The sequence below is a fragment of the Gallinula chloropus genome (genome assembly GCF_964237585.1).
Source record: "Gallinula chloropus genome assembly, chromosome: 6".
Classification (NCBI taxonomy): Eukaryota; Metazoa; Chordata; class Aves; order Gruiformes; family Rallidae; genus Gallinula; species Gallinula chloropus.
In genome coordinates this window covers 7,216,694-7,235,469 of record NC_140091.1, presented here as the reverse complement: position 1 = coordinate 7,235,469, position 18,776 = coordinate 7,216,694, and the positions used below count along the sequence as shown (strand labels likewise).

At 36.7% G+C, this 18,776-nt stretch overlaps 1 protein-coding gene across 1 annotated transcript in view; it reads right to left on the bottom strand.

Annotated features, from left to right (window-relative positions):
* FAF1 (Fas associated factor 1) overlaps positions 1-18,776 on the bottom strand; it is a 160,489-nt gene that overhangs the window by 52,585 nt on the left and 89,128 nt on the right. Inside the window, exons 9-12 of the mRNA XM_084266118.1 lie at positions 4,781-4,876; positions 3,421-3,547; positions 2,428-2,491; positions 1,428-1,509 (exon numbers count right to left, since the gene is read on the bottom strand). Coding sequence (XP_084122244.1) covers positions 1,428-1,509; positions 2,428-2,491; positions 3,421-3,547; positions 4,781-4,876 — 369 coding nt within the window. The remainder of the gene's footprint in view (positions 1-1,427; positions 1,510-2,427; positions 2,492-3,420; positions 3,548-4,780; positions 4,877-18,776) is intronic.

The following is an 18,776-nucleotide window of genomic DNA, read 5'->3' as shown; positions in this document are numbered from 1 at the left end:
AAAAATAAATGGTATTTATATGTTCTCATACCTCTGTTTTGAATGCGATAACAAAAATGTCATTCCACAGGGTAGTTGGGAGGGAACACTTTCAAAAATTAAGGCAATATTCAGAATGAAAATAAAGAAAAAAGCCACAAAAGTAAGACTTTCTTTATACATATAACTTTATCCCAATGAAAATCTGGTCTGAAAACATTGCAAAACATTAGAAATGTAAGGTGACGTGACTTTCAGATGTGCAAGTAGTATAAGACATACTTTGAGTATTAAAAAAATAAGCAACTGTGCTGCATTAATATCCAATTTATAGGTATAAAAGAATATTTATGAACACTCCTAATGGACTTTTGCCCAGTATTATACTGACAGACTGTCAGCCTTTTCCAATTAAATGACATAAAGTGAACTTCCCAAGTTAAACACTTTTCTAGTTGAATTACTATGATTTCTTTTAAACACACATTTAATGAGTTGTTATAAATTCTTTTCCACTGAATTGTTAAGTATCTATTCGTGTTCTGAAACCTTCACAAAGATATAAAAATATTCACAGGTTGTTGTGTGCACATAACATGTTAAGTATGTGTTAACTTAAACTACATGGTGTGTATTCCTAACACTGCACACCTATCAGAACAGCTCCTAACATAACATAGCTGTACTTTCCAATATGAGTAACTACAGGAAGCCAAAACATTCATTTTAAAATTAAATATCTATCAAGAAAACAAAAGGTAAATTTAAACAGCATGGTTTTCTTGTTTGTGTTTCAGCTTTATCTATGCTTAATTATGCAGAGGTTTGGGTTTCTCCTTAGTGAATTCAAGTCACCAAAACTTAAATAAACTATCCCCATTCTGATTTTATTAAAATACTGATTTTAAAACCGTGCATGGAATAACAGAAACTTGAGATGTCTGGTTGGGTGTACAGAAAAACTAAATAACCAAACCTTAAGACTGGAATTTACTTGGCAGATAAAGGCTGTACAAAGAGAGGGAGGAAAAAAGCACACCATATTTCAGAGACCTTTCAATTTAAATTTACAATTTCATTAGCAATCCTTCAAAGGAGTCACCAACGTGCAACATTGAACTTGTCAACCACAAGACTCGCAGCCAGTGTTATGTGGTGCTAGGACACCATTATTTCAGGAAGAAAGGGAGGGGGGGTAGAAAAAGAGTAGCTCTACAGGACTCCAATAAAAACACAGCCTGAATTATTAGAAAGCATGAGATATTCACTGTAATTTCAGCCACCAGCAAGGTAAGTATATTAGCCATTTAAATAAGTATGACACTTCACAAGCAATAAAACCAAGGTAACTCCAAAATGTAGTTTGCCTTTTTTAAAATAAAGATTAAACATTTACAGTGATTTCCATTCCCCCAATATTAAATCAAGTCATTTCAACACACACTTACGTCTCTAGCTTTCCCATAGAAGGCTTCTTGAAAAGCAGCCTCTAACGATCCAATAAAATAAACAGGATGGCAGTCACCATATCTATTTGAGATAAAATTTCCAGTTAAAAAATACTATAAAGATAAGTAATTTCAACATTCTGCCTCTTCACCTATTCTGTAAATAAAATGCATTGGCTAAACCTTTAGAAAGATGAAGTATCACACTTCTAAATATTTCCCTCCTGTCATTTAAAAGCCAACTGCCAGCAACATTCACAAGTGCAAAGTACCAAACTGCCACCTTACAACTTATCGTAAAAACTTTCTGTTTACATACCCCTTAAGTTCTATATAATTTTCAAGCTTAACTTATTTCCTCTCTTTATTATATTCTTAAAGGTTAATTGAAGGCTAGTCTGGTATTACACATTAATGCATCTCATATATATAAATGAACATTTCATGACAGAGGAATGAAAACAGAAGGCATATAAACTTTGCATTACTTTGCAATACGTTAGTTTGCAGCTTCCACCTATTTGATGGAACATGGCAACAGTTTAATGATTTGGTAGGTATACAGTTAAATAAAAGCAGCATTTCTACAGTTTTTAAGATTTATCCAACTTCTTAATTACTGTGAGAACTCTAATGTTGAAAAATATGTACAGTTGCAATAAATCAGCTTCAGCTTTTCTATTCCTGTATATCAAATTAAAATTACTATACATAACCAGAGCCTTTATCATCCTTCTGGAACCTTATATAATTAAGTAACAATATTAATTAGTGGCAAATTAAATAAAGGAAGAATCTGTCACTCTACCTTGGACTGAGAAATATTTTATTTCAGAAACAGTTCTAACAAAGTTAAGCTTAAGATAAATTACATTAGGATGCCTAAGTATGCTATGACCCCACCAGAAAATATGAACATCTGGTTTATTTTTATTTTCATTATTTACTGAATTTTACCTAGTTTGTAATGAGAACTGCACAGTTAATAGGCTAAGTTTACCTTGAAGAAAATTCAGCTGTAAATTGTAATAAGGCATCTCCTTCATTTTCAGCATTTTCTGGCACTTAAAAAATGAAAAATAGAAATTAAATGCAACCTTATGGAAACATTTTAATATGTGTTATTACTTCATAGATTTTTTATGTTGACAGCTTACTGAAATGGTTACCAAGAAACCATATAAATTTCATGAAAGACTATCAATTATGAACCTTTGGAGAGACATGAAATTTCTAGACACTCATGAATATATTCAGGCTTTCCAAACAGTACAATCCTCAGGTCCAGTGTAATGTGATATATCACTTGTTCAGAGTTAACACTCTGGACTTACTTTAATGCATTAAGAAGACAGGACTGGCTTGGAAAGCTTGACCCAATATATTACTAGTTAATTTTATTTTCTTTTTCTTTCTTTTTTAGGCTGTCTGTTAAAATGTTGTCCATATTATTATATATATTTGCTGTCAAAAACTTCTAAGGTAATAACGCTTATACAAGCCTAAAGTAAATAAATAGTATATAGAATTGCATATAGGAGGTAACTGACTGCTCTTGTTCAATCCTTCTCATAACTAAAGGATAAATAATCACTGAGAAACTTGATTAACGTAAATGACTAAAAATACTCATGACTACAAAATGCTGAGGTCAAAATCTTTACAATTTTCAAAACAGGGAAGTAGAAATCTAGCTATCTACAGGAACATTTGGTTACAGATCATAATTTCTCTGAGTATAATTATTATTCTTCAACTATAAGCTAAAAACATAAGGTTTTTACACTTCCTCCATGGGGTGATGCTTTCATAGTTGCCATTTATGTTTGCAGTATTTTCATTTGACACATCCATCACACACGACACTCAAACAATTTTAACGTTCCTATCAAAAGATACTTTCCTGTTTCTTATTATGCAGACCCATCATACCTCTCTGCCTTCACAACTGCTGTACAATCACTAATTAATTGTAAATTAACTGTCAACTTACTCATTGGCGATTTCCTCAAGGCAGATGATGCTACTCCAAACATTTCTCCATCATCAACTCCAAACTCTGTAGCATCTTCAAAGTCATCTCCATCACTGTCACTAACCATATGAACATCAGTGCATTGCTATTTAAGAACAAAAATGAAAACGGACCATAAGTCAGGCATAATCTTCAGTGAAATACTTCCACATTTCTATAAAAGCACTCAATACACTGCATTTCATTTTATGATTTTAGTATTGAGTGCTTTTTATAAATAAGACCTAATTTTTAACAGAAGTCTGGTTGACAGAGCAATGTGATGTGACAAAATGCATTATTAAATAACTAAGGAACTGGCTCTGTATATACATAGCTGAGTAACTTTTATCCAAATTTAAGGCTATTTTCCATCTAACAGCCCTACAGTTAGTGTAAATGCCTAAGAAAGAGTGAGAAAAGCCATAGAGTTTATTAATCATTTTAGACAACCAGACACAATTGACTTTAGCAATACTTGCGTTATAGGGGGCAGCCCTTCGAAAGGCACCTATCTATCATATTCCAGGGTCTGGCATACAAATTTAGCACCCATAGTACTACACTTCACACACCACACTACTGCATGTTGAATGACAGGCTGATTTATCTGTCATACCAATAGAAAGAAGAAAACAGTTGTGTAAAAGCACCTAAGGTCCCATCCATGCCTTCAACTCCCTCCACCAGATCTTTTGGATTTTATGTCCTCTGAAACACAGAACAGCTTAGAAAAACCTTACTTTTAACTATTTAACATTAACATGCCTCTGAATTGACTTTTTTTCGTGACAAATACTCCAGCTCCACTTAACCTAGAAGTTACAGTGATAGTAATCTCCAGAACACTTATAAAGTGTAGTGCAACAAAGTGTATTAAAGAATGTGAGATTTCAGCTCTAGCATGCAAGTAACCATGAGAATAATAAAGAGCTCCAACCATGCTGGATCTCCCTCTACAAGACCCAAACAAAAAACTTAAAATAAAGAACATTTACTGAATGAACTAGGCAAGAAGAAAGTTCTACATGGTGAACATAATCAAATCTTTTTCTGCCAGTATTAAAAATGTATGTTTCAGTCCTCTCATTTGGGGCATTTTTCAATGTTTAGTACCTTGTGGCTTGCTCACTTTGTTTCTCCTCATTTTCTTTGATGACTCATTTACCCAGTTCCTGACTTTGTCACAATTACACATGATAGAAATCGTAAACGGATTCCTTTAAGTGCAATTCTACTGACGTAGTTGACAATAGAAAGAACAGTGAGAGTGACCCCAAAATGAGATGTCACTGTTTCTTCCTGCAGTATGCTGGTAAAGTAACGGTGCTGTTCTTACCTCCTCTGACTGTTCCCTTGTTTGTACGGGGGAAGATCTTCTTCCAACTGTAAGTCGATGGCAAGGAAAAGTCAGTCCCGAAACAGCTAGCGTCATCTACAAACAAAGCAATGATTGTTTATTAAAGCCTTAGTCTCAACTGTGGCTTGTACTTTGAGATTCGATCTGAAGGCTGCACTGCAGAAGACCAAATTAATTATACAAAGATAAAGAAAGGAGCCTGGAAAACTAAAATGATTGCTTACGTAAAAATTTTCAAAGAAGTAACGGCAGAGTTGTGCAGGTGTGTATGCAGGGAGTATCAAAACAAAGTACAGGGAACTGGAAACTCAAAACTGTCTTGTATGGTCTTTTTCTCCTGAATCAGTACTGAACTTTACACCATGATTTGTACATGGTAACTTTTAAAGGGGTTTGCCTTTATGAAGTACATGTACATCTTTCCTTCCTAATCGATATACAAACGTTGAAGTGAAGATGAAAGAACAGTTTATCACCAGACTTTGTATCAGACACAATTACAGTGGCTACTGAAAAATACGTTTAATCTCCACCTTGGTCACTGTTAATGTCAAATGCACATGAGACATTCCTCATATGGACACACAAACCCAGCAATGCCAGTGAAGTTGCAGTCAGCAGACAGATGTTCATGATTCTATGATTTACCAGTGCGAACAGAAGCTGCACTTTTACCTGCTGCTGCATGCCTAAATATCAACTTTTCAAAACTAATGAGACAATAAATAGAAAAAAGCTAGCATTGTTTGAAAAAAAAAGATTACTAGATGCCTGCAAATACACAACAATATTTGAAGATCTAATCCTACATTGTACTTAGAAATGTACTAATCAATATGACTGGAAATGTGAATTGTCCACTCTGATCAGAACGGTCTCTGCTATCCTTGCCAGCCCAAGGACCCTTCAGACCTGTAGAGTACACCCAGCCTTCTGCCCTCTTCTGAAAGTGCATCAGTCCCAGCCCAGTGAGCTTGATGACCACAAGCAGAATCTGCAGAAGCACCTAAGCCCTATCTTGATAACTTACAAAGTGACTAAGCTCTTAAATGAAGACAGGCAATAACATTTGGCAGGAAATCTAAATCTTGCAGAATCAGGACCTGACACAGTATTTGGTGGTGTACAACTCTTAGTGATGTGGAGAAAGATAGTCCTGGCTGTATGTTCAAAATATTGTTTTGAATGGTTTCTTTGGAAGAAACACAGAGTAGGCAGAATAAGATTTCCTAGATCCTACAAAAAAATTACTACTATTTTTGTCAGGCACAGAATGAGACTTACATTATATATTTCAGAAATACAGCATCTTCCTAATTAGACTGTAAAAACATTGAGGTAAAATAGATTTCAATCATTCTTAACAAAGCCCTAAGAATAAATCATAAGCCTTAAACTTCATTTTCTGCCATGAGCACTGAAAATACCCCATTTATTTTTATACATAATTCAGAATGACTTTATCACTTGTCTGCTAGAACTCACAAAGATTTAATTTGCTGCAGGTTGAAGCAGGCTGATTAAGCAGGCTGGTTACCAAATGAATGTTAACCTGCCTGAACTAGCCTACTGTCACATTCTCATAGCAAGGTTAAACAGAAGTTTAGCTGCATAAAAAGCCTAGCTATCATCTTAAAGGAAGTGAGTAATAATACTCTGGAGCAAATGAAATATTAAAGACGACATACAGGTCAAGACCAATTACCTATGAAACTCCTATGACAAGAGCATAAGAACTGTATTCTCTATAATAACCCACCAGTTTAATTAGTATTTTTATAAACTTTTAATATTCAACAAAGTTTAGTAGTTACAAAACCTGAAGCTTTGCCCTGTACTTATCACATTTATATAAAATACTGGTAAAACACAGACACAGACACGCAGTAACCACACACAGACTGAAGTTCCCTATCTAACAGCATCAAATACCCTGACAGATGCCTGGAAAGGCTCCCGATATCTTTTACATACACATTAAAGAAAGAGTGGTAAGATCAAGCAAGCAGTTATTGTGCTGCTTCATCACTTGGCCCAATAGCAGGGTGTTGCAATTCCAATTTGCAACCCTATATTATAGTGTCAAAGCGTCTCTCAAAAATGAGCTAGCAGCAGAAGGGGTTCAACATCAGAGCACATTTCATCCTACTCCCCAGACAGTTGCTGGAATGTTGGGATTTTGTGCACATTTGTGTGAGAAATTGCCCTCCCCTTTGGCTTTTTTTTTTTTGTAAGTTTTTTGCAAAGGAACAAATAGAAGCTTTGCCTTTCATTTCCAAATAATTTAGCTGCACAAACACTTCTCTCTAATTGTTATCTTCGTTCTAAGGTAAAGGAGAGTCACCTCTCAAGAGAGACTCTTGCACCATAAAGTTTAATCTTTATTTTGGAAATTATAAACACATCAACACTAAGCAAAAGATTACTTACAGCTCAGTCTGGTGCCATGGACAGCAAACTTCAACATGGGTAATGAAACAACCTGAACCAGGCAACAATGATTTGCAAAAAGTAACTCAAGGTGAGTACTGAAAAGCCAGGTCTCTTGTCCAACCCTGTGTGCAGACTGCTTGTGCTTGTTGAAAGTTTAAGTTAAGTTATCTCAAATGTGGCTTCCTACAGCTTTTTAAGGAGAAGAAACAATCCAGGGAGAGTGACAGCAGGAGAATCCATTTAGAGACAGTAGAGATATTGAACAGATTGCTACCAGTATACAAAAAGGTAATGGCATGACCAGGGCTAAAAGCACACAAAGAATACTTAAAATCTATTGTAGCTACTAAAAGACAGACTGGCTGCTACCTAACCTAACAACTTAGAGAGACCAGCAATGAATCTGATGCTCATTTGTGCTTTCTAACACTAAGACACTGAATTAATTTGTAAACATATAATGTCAGTTGATTTATATTTACTTTCCAATTGTTAATGTTGGCAATTAAAAGTAAAGCAACATCTTTTCTGATTTGAACTTCTTTGTCAAGAGCTTTCCATATCAACCTAGAAATACTTAAGTATCTGGAGTGGGAACAGGTGCTTTAATTAACAGGCTATTCTTCATCATAGAGAGTATAATTTATACATAAAAGCTTCTAGAAATATGCTTTAGAACAATTTAAAACCCTAACATTTCAAATAGTTCATAATGCAGCACAGACAAAATTACTGAGCAGGGTGCTGCCATCGCATGCTCAGAACAACAGGAAAAATGCCAAGTCCATAGACTCATCATCTTGAAATCTTCTAGAAAGAGTTTGTTGGCGCAACTTAATTCCCACTCTTGCTGACTTCTGAAATTACAAAGAACAGAGCACACTCAGACTCTCGTACCAGTCCAGGGATATTTAATCAGGACACTGAAGATCTGAGAAAGACAAACAGCAGTATGAGCTTGAAGGAGTGATACCAGCAGAGACCCGCAGGTGCAGAACTATCTGTTGAGAAATGCTGGTACAAAAATTATAAACTCAGTGTATGGCATCAGGGAAGCAGTACCTGGATAGGACACATTGGTATTCCTCATATTCAGCCACACGCTGACAGAGAAAAGCAGCAGTTCAAAAATGCTTCTAATGACAACTGTATCTAATGAGGTAAGCACGAAGGGAAGCTCTAAGAGCTTTCTAATACAGAATCACAGAATTATCAAGGTTGGAAAAGACCTAAAAGATCATCCAGTCCAACCATTCACCTATTACTACTAGCTCCCACTAAACCATGTCCCTCAATACAACATCCAGTCTTTCCTTGAACACCCCCAGGGTCGGTGACTCCACCACCTCCCTGGGCAGTGCATTCCAGTGCCTGACTACCCTTTCCGAGAAGTAGTGCTTCCTAATGTCCAGCCTGAATCTCCCCTTATGGAATATATTCCGAAGTGGCCAACATAAAGCAATAACCTGTAAAGAACTGCACCCTCTTCCTCAATCATCACAGTCACTTTGGAAACACATATTCTTTGTTGCATGTAATTACAGACACAAACCTCTCTAGCAATCCAGTATTCAGTATAAAACAACTCTTCTTGCCACTAATCGACCTGTACTTAGGTCAGAACACATATAATTTACAGACTTAACCAGTAGGCCTGTTGTTATCCTCTCAGAGCTTGTAATTGGAAAGCACAGCCTTTCCAAAGGGACAAAAATGAGAGTGAGTTGCCAAATTGCTGCTGAAAGTCAACCATCTTTAGCAGGACAGCTTCCGTATCAGCTAGCTCTGGAGCACATCAAACTCCCTACCGCGCTTATCAACAGCAGGAACACTTTCTCCAGAACTCCAGAGTTTCACAGATGCCATAGGCAAAAAAGGCTACAAAACACGTGACCCTGCAGAAGAAGAGAGCTGCAGGTAGGAAATGGACCTACTTTGGCATAGCTTCAGAGGTTGTGCTGTTCATGGGATATTGTCATCAAGAGATCCCTTTACTCAACAGGTGTGTAGCTCTAAAACAAGAATCACTGCAAGCCACCAAGCATAAATGATGTTTAATGAAAGGAATATTAATTTATTTTGTACTCTTTCTTGAGTACTTGTTTGCTGTAAGAGTAGCAAGCATTTGAGTTTTTGTGAGTTCTGCTGGTTTGGGTTGCTTTCATGTACATTAAGACATCTATTTAGGCATATAGGCACTTACCACTGTTCCTGAAACCAGGGCAAGCTATTAAATACAGCCCTTTGGCTGTATCACCTTGTAGTTGTCAGTTTTAAAAAATAACTTTTGACTGTTTAAAAGAGTACTTAAAATGAGAAATTATTTAATTCACAGCAGCAATCTTTACCATTTGAGCTACTCAAATGAAGAATCCTTTCCAACTCACTGGAGTGATACTTTTCCATGACAAAACATTTTCTTTTCTAATATTTTTTTGGACCTAAACTAGGCATTCTTGATCACTTGCTCTCAGAAATTCAAAGGTCAAACCATAAGCCTTACAAAGTACCAGCAGAAAAGTCACAGAACACTTGATCCAGTCTACCAGTGATGCCAGATTTCACTTGCTCGTGCACAGCAAGCGAAGCAACAGGCATTACCTGACATGGCAAAACCACACCAGAACCAAAGCCTTGTAATGGACATACCTGCTGGATTGTTCATATAAAGTAAAAAGAGAATAAAAAAGAAACATAATTTCTGTAATACTTGACCGCTATGAATCAGTCAAATTATTCAATTAGCTGTATTTCTAATACGGAATTATGTTTGGCTGTAAACAATCAGCTTAAATAGAAAACTAAATGGGGGAGTTCTCATAGCATGATTTTCTCCTGAGGTAAGGAAAATAATCCATGTTTTCTGCCTTTAATACTCAGAGATAAGGTAAGCAAACAAAATTCTGGTGTACAAAAAAAAAAGCATGTTTTCCGATACTTGACTCTCCGTCATAAATCTCCCATAAAAAGCTGACTAATTCCCAGTCCTGCTCAAGGTCAGCTTGTAGTATATTAGGGAAAAGGAAGTCTTAATAACCTGCCCTCCAGTTCTAGCAGCCTGAAAAATAGCTAGATAAAATTATAATTCCAGTTTTCTAGCTGCACTCACTATCAAAGATGGGTAGAAGAAACCACAGACAGAAACCTTCCCCAAAGATGTCACTCCAGGTGTAATTGCCAAGGGTACACATGCTTTCTAATGCCTCCTATAACAACGTTGAACAGGTAAAATTAAAACCTGCATATGTTCAACTGTGTAGTTGGGTAGGTTTAGCATAAAAAGTGCCTACTTTAGCCTTTTAGTTTTCATAATCTAAACCAGTCAAGGAACACTCAGATTACCTAATCCCAAAACTTTCAAAATGGCATATTTAACTTCTGTTTGCTGTAGCTCTCATAATTAGCCCAAGAGAACAAGATACTCCACCCAGTGCAGTGCCTTTCCCATCCATCTCTCTGCAATGTAATCTTTAGAGCACCACATCCAACCAATTCCAGAATTATGCTTAATGTTTTTAATGTTCTGGGTATCAATATTAATTCTGGAGAAAATTAGCAAGGCCTGTTTTCCCCTTGTTGACAAAGAGCTAAAAATAAGCCAAGCCAAGCTCCCAAGAGTATCTGTACTGGAGATAAATGTCCTGTTAGCAGGCATGCTAATATGGAGTTCTGGCTGGATAAACCACATCCACAAGTCAGTAACTCAGTAACCGCAGTAGCTCTCATCTCAGTATTGGCTTGAGAATGTTATCATACAATCAGTGCTCTGCTTAAGTAGTAACGGAAGATTATCTCCAGAAAAATATGCCAAAAAAAAATTATTATTCACCCTGTGAAGTCAAATTTTGATAGAGATTATACAAACATCTTGAAACCTAAACCCCTTTATTTTGCCCTGGAAACAACGTGAGCAACGTTCAGAGAATTAAAAGTGTTGTAAAGTCATTGCAAGTAAAACGTTAACTAATTAATTAAGAACAGAAGTTCATACTAAGCTTGAATAGTCTTTGAATCAGAGCTCTTTTAACATGGGGAATTCTACCACAACTACCCTCGACAATTATTACAGTATGTAACAACTCTGAAATCTAACAGACATTCGTGGCCACTGTTTAGCACTCTGGCTGTAACTAAATGTCAGAAGTAGTTGGCTGTGGTTTCACGTTAGAAACAAATATATTAACAAACACGGAAATGATATCCCAAAATAACATTCATAGATCAGGAGGTCATCAGCTGAACAAGAGCTCGTTCTAAAGGTTGTGCAGCAGGCTGCAGTACAAGTGGAGATTTAGAACAGGCATATATCACACTAAAAATTCTTAGTTGGAAATGAATGCACAGTTGCCTACAGACTGAAACCTAATCCTGGTTCCACTGTGCTCAAAATGTGAATTGCTTAGCTTTTTAATTTACTGGCTTACTCACTGATACATGGCTAATGTATAAAGAAACAAACATCACCAAGCCCAGTTCATAACACGTCATGCTTGATTATTCAAAATAACCTACAACTGAGGTGCTGGTAGCAAAATACTCGATAACTGGAAGGTTTCTTGCATATAATTTGATCCTTTTTCTTGTTGGCATAATTACTAGGATGCTTTTCTTCCCTCATGAGGTAAGAGAAAGGGTAAGGATAAAGGGGTGAGAAAGAAGCTTTATCAAGCATTTCAGTTTTCATGTTAGACTTACTATGCTGTTACCTGACTTTTTATTACAGTATAAACCAATCCCCTAAATATGATAAACATCAATGACACCGCAGATGTCTGCACGTACGTGTTTTCTTGAATCTAGGGACAAAACAGTCTCTTTTGAAGACAACTATATCAACTTTGAAAAGGAACTAAAAAGTTTGAGAAGGGAAGTTATGCCCTGGTTTTCCTATTATACTCTAAATGTATATTGTACTCGCTGAGTTTGGATACAAGGCATACTAGGGATCAAACACCTTCATAGTCCAAGTGCACCAGGAGTAGTAAGACAGTAAACAAGAAAAAAGAATTAATGCATTTTGTACATCTTGGCTGAAACACATGGCTCCTGCAAAGGAGCTTCTCTGTATCTCCAAGTTCAGTCCATTCCCATCTGTTCAGACAGGGTATGTAACATTATGATAAGTGAGAAATTATCTCGCTTCTTAGTCTAGACAGACTTCAGTTTAGATGTCTGCAAGGCATATTCATCATTGCTAATCCCTTCTTCTTGGTAGGGAGATGGCGGAAAAATTTAAGCAAGTTAGTTTCTCCCAGCCTACCAAGATGTCACCTATCTCTCCTCAACCAGAGAAACCAAGTTCCCTGTTCAAAGAGATTACCATACTAACTGCAGAATGGGAAATCAGAAATACTTTTCAACAGGGCTAGATGAAGGCAAAAGACCTATGCCTCAGACCTCAGGTCTTTAAGTCAGACTCGAAGGGCGGTCTAAGGAACTGCAGACCATTTCAACCTGATTTTATTTCCCCAAAAGACACTGGAACAAATTAAAAAACACCTGGAAAATAAGTTACTCTACTTGTTGCTTACCACTGGAGCAAGACCGATCAGGCTGCTCCACAGCTGAGGCTGCTGCTCATTTTTTAAAATATGATGCTATGAGAGCTATGTTCTTGCTGTGGCTCTAGTTCTTGGTGTTCAACCAGCCTGTTGTGCTCGGACAAACCCCCACTGAATTCCTTGGGAACAAAGAGTTGCGTAACACTTCCACCCCACCACTTCTGGTTTTACACATTAAATAATCTATTTTGTTTCTAGCATATCATTTCATAAAGATATGGCTTAAGAATTCCTATATGTTCATATATAAAACTTCAAGAGATGGAAGGTTTTTCTTTACTCTTTTCTCAAAGCTAGTGAGTTACAGATTGCAAAATTACTTCTACCCATACATAACTGTTATCAGATCAACAATGAGCATGTACCCCACTGTAAAATGAAGGTACATTACAATTTTTTTTTTAAAAAGTCTACCAAAGGCATTTTTTGAAATTTACTGAAACAAGGGCTCTTTTTTGTTCCATGAAATTAATTACGAGACTCAAAGTTTTACTATACAGAATTGAAGGGCTCTTCACTCTATACTGCTATTCAAGTTTAGAACATAGTTAAAAAATAAATAAATCAATCAACCAAAGCACATCATCTACCCTGTAAACCCTTATTCCTCCTTGAACATCAATACAATGTGGATGTAATTCTACATCACCCACTTTGGCTTTTGACATCAAATACCATTAGCTGGGAAAAACAGTCAAGTATGCTCTAGGCTTGTTTGTTTTATTAAACTATTGTACAAATATTAAAATGAACGGAAGAGTTTAAAAAAATTTGACAGCCCTTGAAATTAACTTCCTCTGGAAAATAACTTCATTTTCATTACGCATCTTCAATACCACAAAAAAATCTTGACAGGTATTCAACGTTTCATTTTAAACACTAACTGGATGAAAAAAAATCTCTAGGGTGGAGTGTGTTCAGGTTATAAATCAGCAATGCTTATTTTAACTCCTCACAAAGTGTTGTTGAGATAATTACTGCTGACAGCTTTATTCAAGGTTCATTTCACTTTTTCTACTATTTTTCCCCTGTTAGAGTTCAGCAGGGCCCATGGGAAGATCCACCCCTCACACCTGTTAGGGTTCTTCATGTTACGGAGGCCAGTTTGGACACGTCACTTCAAATTAGCATTGTGCCAGCGCGCTGTGACAATTACTTATCGCAGGTTTAACATGAAAAAAAAGTTTCTAATCCAGCCACAAGAACAGTGTCAGAGTACGTAATTTAGACCTGTCAACACAGGTTGTAGGAAACTCATTCCAAGGATTTCAGTGATGTTCCCATGGTAGATCTTTGAACTGTAATGAAGATAAAAATCACAAAGGAATGCTATAGAGTTAAACCACAGAACCCAAAAGTTACAAAATATCTGAACTGAAAAGTGTCTTAAGTATTAATAAATTTTGGAAAAATGATTTAGATGAAGAGATTGCTTTGCCTAATTCTCCAAATTTTTTTTTACAGTTTATTCCAAAAGGTTGCATGTAAATGTATACACATTATTCCTGCTCCTGCAGTATAAAGGCACAACCCTAGAAGATCTTTACACAATGTGCTGCAGGCAGCAGCATGGTGAAGATGCTCTGGAATCGACTTGTGGATAAACAGCACCCGGGATGGGAGGAGGGAGGCTGGAGCAGAGTCCCTGGCACAGCGAGCAGGCCACTCTTGTCTTTCAGACACACCAGATGAGGGATGCTAGAGTCACAGCGACAACCACAATAAAGCAAACTTCATAAAATACTACCATGAATTTCTGTACAAGCTTGAGAAAAAGTTGTGCCCGGTGCTCTGGGAACACCCAGCTCTGGTACACTGGTTCAACACACATGCCAAATTTTGCTATGGTTGCTGTTAATGGCCAGCTGTATTACTGTGAATCTATCACTCTCATTTGCTAGCTGAATGAAAGGGAAAACGATCCCTCATTTTGATTATTTCTCATTTGATTAAGCCTAGTTAGGCAAGTTAGGAATTAAAGCAGAAGGATATCGTAAGTACTTAATGTACTTCAAACCACAGATATATTTGAAGGAAATGAAAGGGAAATAATATTTCCTTGTACGACAGATTTGACTAAAAAAAGAGATATACTTGAGAGACTGAAATAAATACCCATGATCACTTACAGAGCTCATTCTTCTCCTTAGACAAAAACTGTAAATATTAAAAAGGATGAAAAATCTGCCAAGCCATTTGCAGCTACTTGAAACACTGGGTAACAGAATTAAATAAACGCTGAAAGACCTGGAACACAGTTAAGTATAGAGCATGAGGCTAATTGTGGATCTTGAGTTAATTACTTTCCACTGATACGTTTTCTCAATGGTCTTTTACATCAGTTTTTTCTTTCCTCGGTCTGCACCCCAAGGCAATTCAGCGTGCTAGCCTCCAAACTCTGGGTGATTCATTGTGTACTTCTGCCTTAGGATTTTTAGTTCACGCAGAGAAAGCCAGGCTTTCACATCAAGTTGATGTTAATGTGCACTGACAAAGCAACAGTAAAGGAGCTTCGTGTTTGTCACAACGTGCACTCTTTAATTTAGTAATTGCTTTATACTGATATGCAAATAATGACACGTTTCCCAAATTTCCAGTTCCTCGGCAAGGCTTTTGCTAATTACTCCGTGGTTAAAATTTATGCATGTAAATTGGTCAAGTGAGCTTATTAATAAGTACACCTGTGTGAACCGACCTACAAAACATATATATGGCTGGAACCAGGTCATAACTCACTGCACGTTCCTGAACGTCCCAGGAACAGACAAAAAATACTGTCTCCGCAAACAAAAAAAAGAGATCTACTAAGTTATATTCACTGAGTGTTATTCATAGATACATTTGGATTTCCAAACCTTTCCCAAGCTAGAGAGACTGCCTTTGGGTGACAACAAATACCAGAAGTCAAAGCATTCATCCCTTTCATGTTTCCCAATGAGAGGACCAAGGTAAACAAAAGAAAAGGTCTATTAGGAGAAAGGATGAGAATCCCTCTAGTACCTGAAAATGTGGGAAAGCGCCAGCATCCACCTTTCTGTCAGTTCTCTGAGGATCATCACACAATCTGCAGTCTGTTTATGGTATTGTGTGATATTGCTTACTCCCACTTTTGATATTGCAATGGCAAAAGTAAAAAATTCATCTGCACTTAACATGGATTTAGACTCATGACAACTGCAAAAACACCAAACAGTTAACATGCCTTCCTGCATTTCCTTTCCTCAGAATTCTTCATAGCATAAGGCCTGAAAAGTAATCAAGGTCTAAGTGTCCTGTTTCATTTTTTTGCTTCTGTGTCAAAACAGTGCCTGTTAGTTTCTGGTATTTTCTTTAAGTAACTGTGTAATTGCCATAGAAGAGGGCATCACGACATTTTTTTGTTCTCAATCACCTAGTTTTTTGCTATTCAGCAGAGACACCTGAAAAATCTATTTAATGGTTTTGTAAGAAGAATTTTAAGTGAAATAACAAGCAACAGTATAAACCAGTAACCAATTTGATTCATCCAGATCCCATACTGCCCACAGATATTCACAGATACATCTTGGGAACTGCTTTGCATTCACAAAGAGTATCAGCCAAATACTTGGCACGTTTCTGGTCTATGGTGGGATGCCATTTACTTCACAGCATTGTACGGTGCTTTGGATGGCAAAACAGAAGAGTGCCTGGATATGTTTCCAGCACTACATAATTCCCTGGCAGAGTTTAAGCAGTTGTGCTAGCAACACTGCTTCCAACAAATGGTTCAAACACTGGTAGGGTTTTTATGTTGTCTCTTCTTCCTGGATATCACTTTTTGAGGAATTTGGATTTTTGCAATGTTAACCTTTTGCAAATGTGAGGTTACAGACTTCTAAAAATGAGCTTCTGAAAAGAATGTTTCTTATTCTCTGTTTCCCTTACCTGGAATGTATGAAAAGCTTTTTAGTTCTTTACATCTATAGAATTAAAAGCACTAAGGATGTAACCTCCTCAAGTAAAGGAAAAAGATTCCAAACTAGAAATAATAAGTTGTATTAATAAACAACTCTATTTTAATATTCTTAGATGTTTAATTGTTGGGTTCGGGTGGTTGCAGGTAAAAAAAGCATTAATTTCATTAATTCAGTGTAACTACATATGGAATGTGCTTGGGTGATGTAGGGTGGTATCAAGTATGACAAATGCTAAAGAACATAAATAAATAAAACAATATAAGCATTTTATTAAGACTCTTTCTTTTCAGAGACCACTAAGGACTAGACAAACAAAAAACATTCCCAACATTTTAGGCTGTATTTTCTCAGTCACCTAACAAAAATAAGGTGGCCAGTTTGTACTGAAATCCAGCTGAGGCCATGTAGCTACTTTTCTTTGACTTTTATGAAAGTTCAGTATTAAATCTCAGGCCTCCTCTTAGAAATGAGAAGGCTTGAGTTGCTTAAGTGTTTTATTAAATGTCATAAGTAAAGTCTGCAGAGCTACAAATCTGTCTCCGGTCTGTGATTCGACCACTGGGCAGTAACTACATTTAGAAAAGGAACTCAGTCCAGTGACTGTTATTGAAAAAAAGGGCTCTTTTCCTGTTTGGTAGAGGAAGTTGTCTGTCTAAAATAGATTTATCAACTAATATTTCTTGTTTCCACATTTTATCAACAGTTTATTGGACTTTAACAAAAAAATCCCAATAGAGGACCAGATTAACTCCATTCTGAACACTTTAAAAGTTATCTATGGATGAATTTAAAACTCTTTAAATACCAATTTTTTTAAAGGAATATTTGAGACTATTATATATCAGGCTCTGTACACAGCTAGAAGAAACCCCAAGTGCAGTTCTACCAATAGCAACCATTCTTATGTATGAAACAACAAAAGCGATGCTGTAATTTTGTATAGCTTTCTTCTGCTACTACACAGTGAGTCCACTTACCATACACTTACTTAAAGTGAAACTCAGTTTACAGTCTCAAGCACCTTCAATCTGTTGCAGTGGATTTTCATACATCTTCTAGTGAAGCTCGGCTCTGCTTATACAGTGGAGTTTCATTACAAAGAAACAAGCACCACTGTGATAATCCTCCAGGAATAATGCAATTACCACTTATCAAACAGGTGTCTGCTATATTCCAAGGAGATTATCACTTCCTATTCTGCTCTCCGAGTGCACAGAATAAAAGAGAAGCTGCTACTATTAAATGACTGAGGAGAAAAGGAGTCTTTGATAATAGCTCTTGCTAGCTTCTCCCAGCAGGACATGCAGCAAATGTAGTACTTCTACAGCATCTTGGCACTGAAATGAATATTTTAGTTTCTGCAAGGTGAGTTAGAGTACCTAAATAAAACTATTCCTGTTAACTGAATCTGAAGGATCTCTCTCTTTCTTCATTGAGTATTCCAAGAACCTCAGCATCTATTACTTTATGCCAAGCCATGCCCTTTATGAGCAGTCCTGAAAGCAGAACTCTGCCTGCTCAAGGAAAATCAGTCTGTAGGGCTGTTCCACCAAATGTCTTGTCATTCAGAGATGTTTCTGTGGCAATACAGCATTTGATGAAGGTACAAAGGGATCTCTAAAATGGGGCTCCAAACTTTTAAATAATGAAAACTTTTTAACAGGATACAGTTGTAGGTTAAACTCTGGCTGAGTGTAATTTGATCAGCAAAACCAACTTTTTAGCATCTTTTTAAACCAACTTTGCCATGAGAGTTATCTCAAAAGGAGAGCAAAAGCACTCTTCTATGAAATCTAGGATACAGCCTAATGCACACAAGGTGCTCTTACTACATTGCAAAACGTATAATCCATTTGGAGGAAAGCCCAGCTAAGTGTCAAGCACAGAGGAGTTATGTGGGTAAAGAACCTACATAGCTGCAGAAGGAGACAAGAGGCTGCTTCACAGTTAGTTGTTAATGTCCCAGAGCCTGCAATGGGTAGCAACTGTCTAAAGCTAGGTGACTCAGAGACTAGGTGATGCAGAGAAAGTAAGATGCTGACT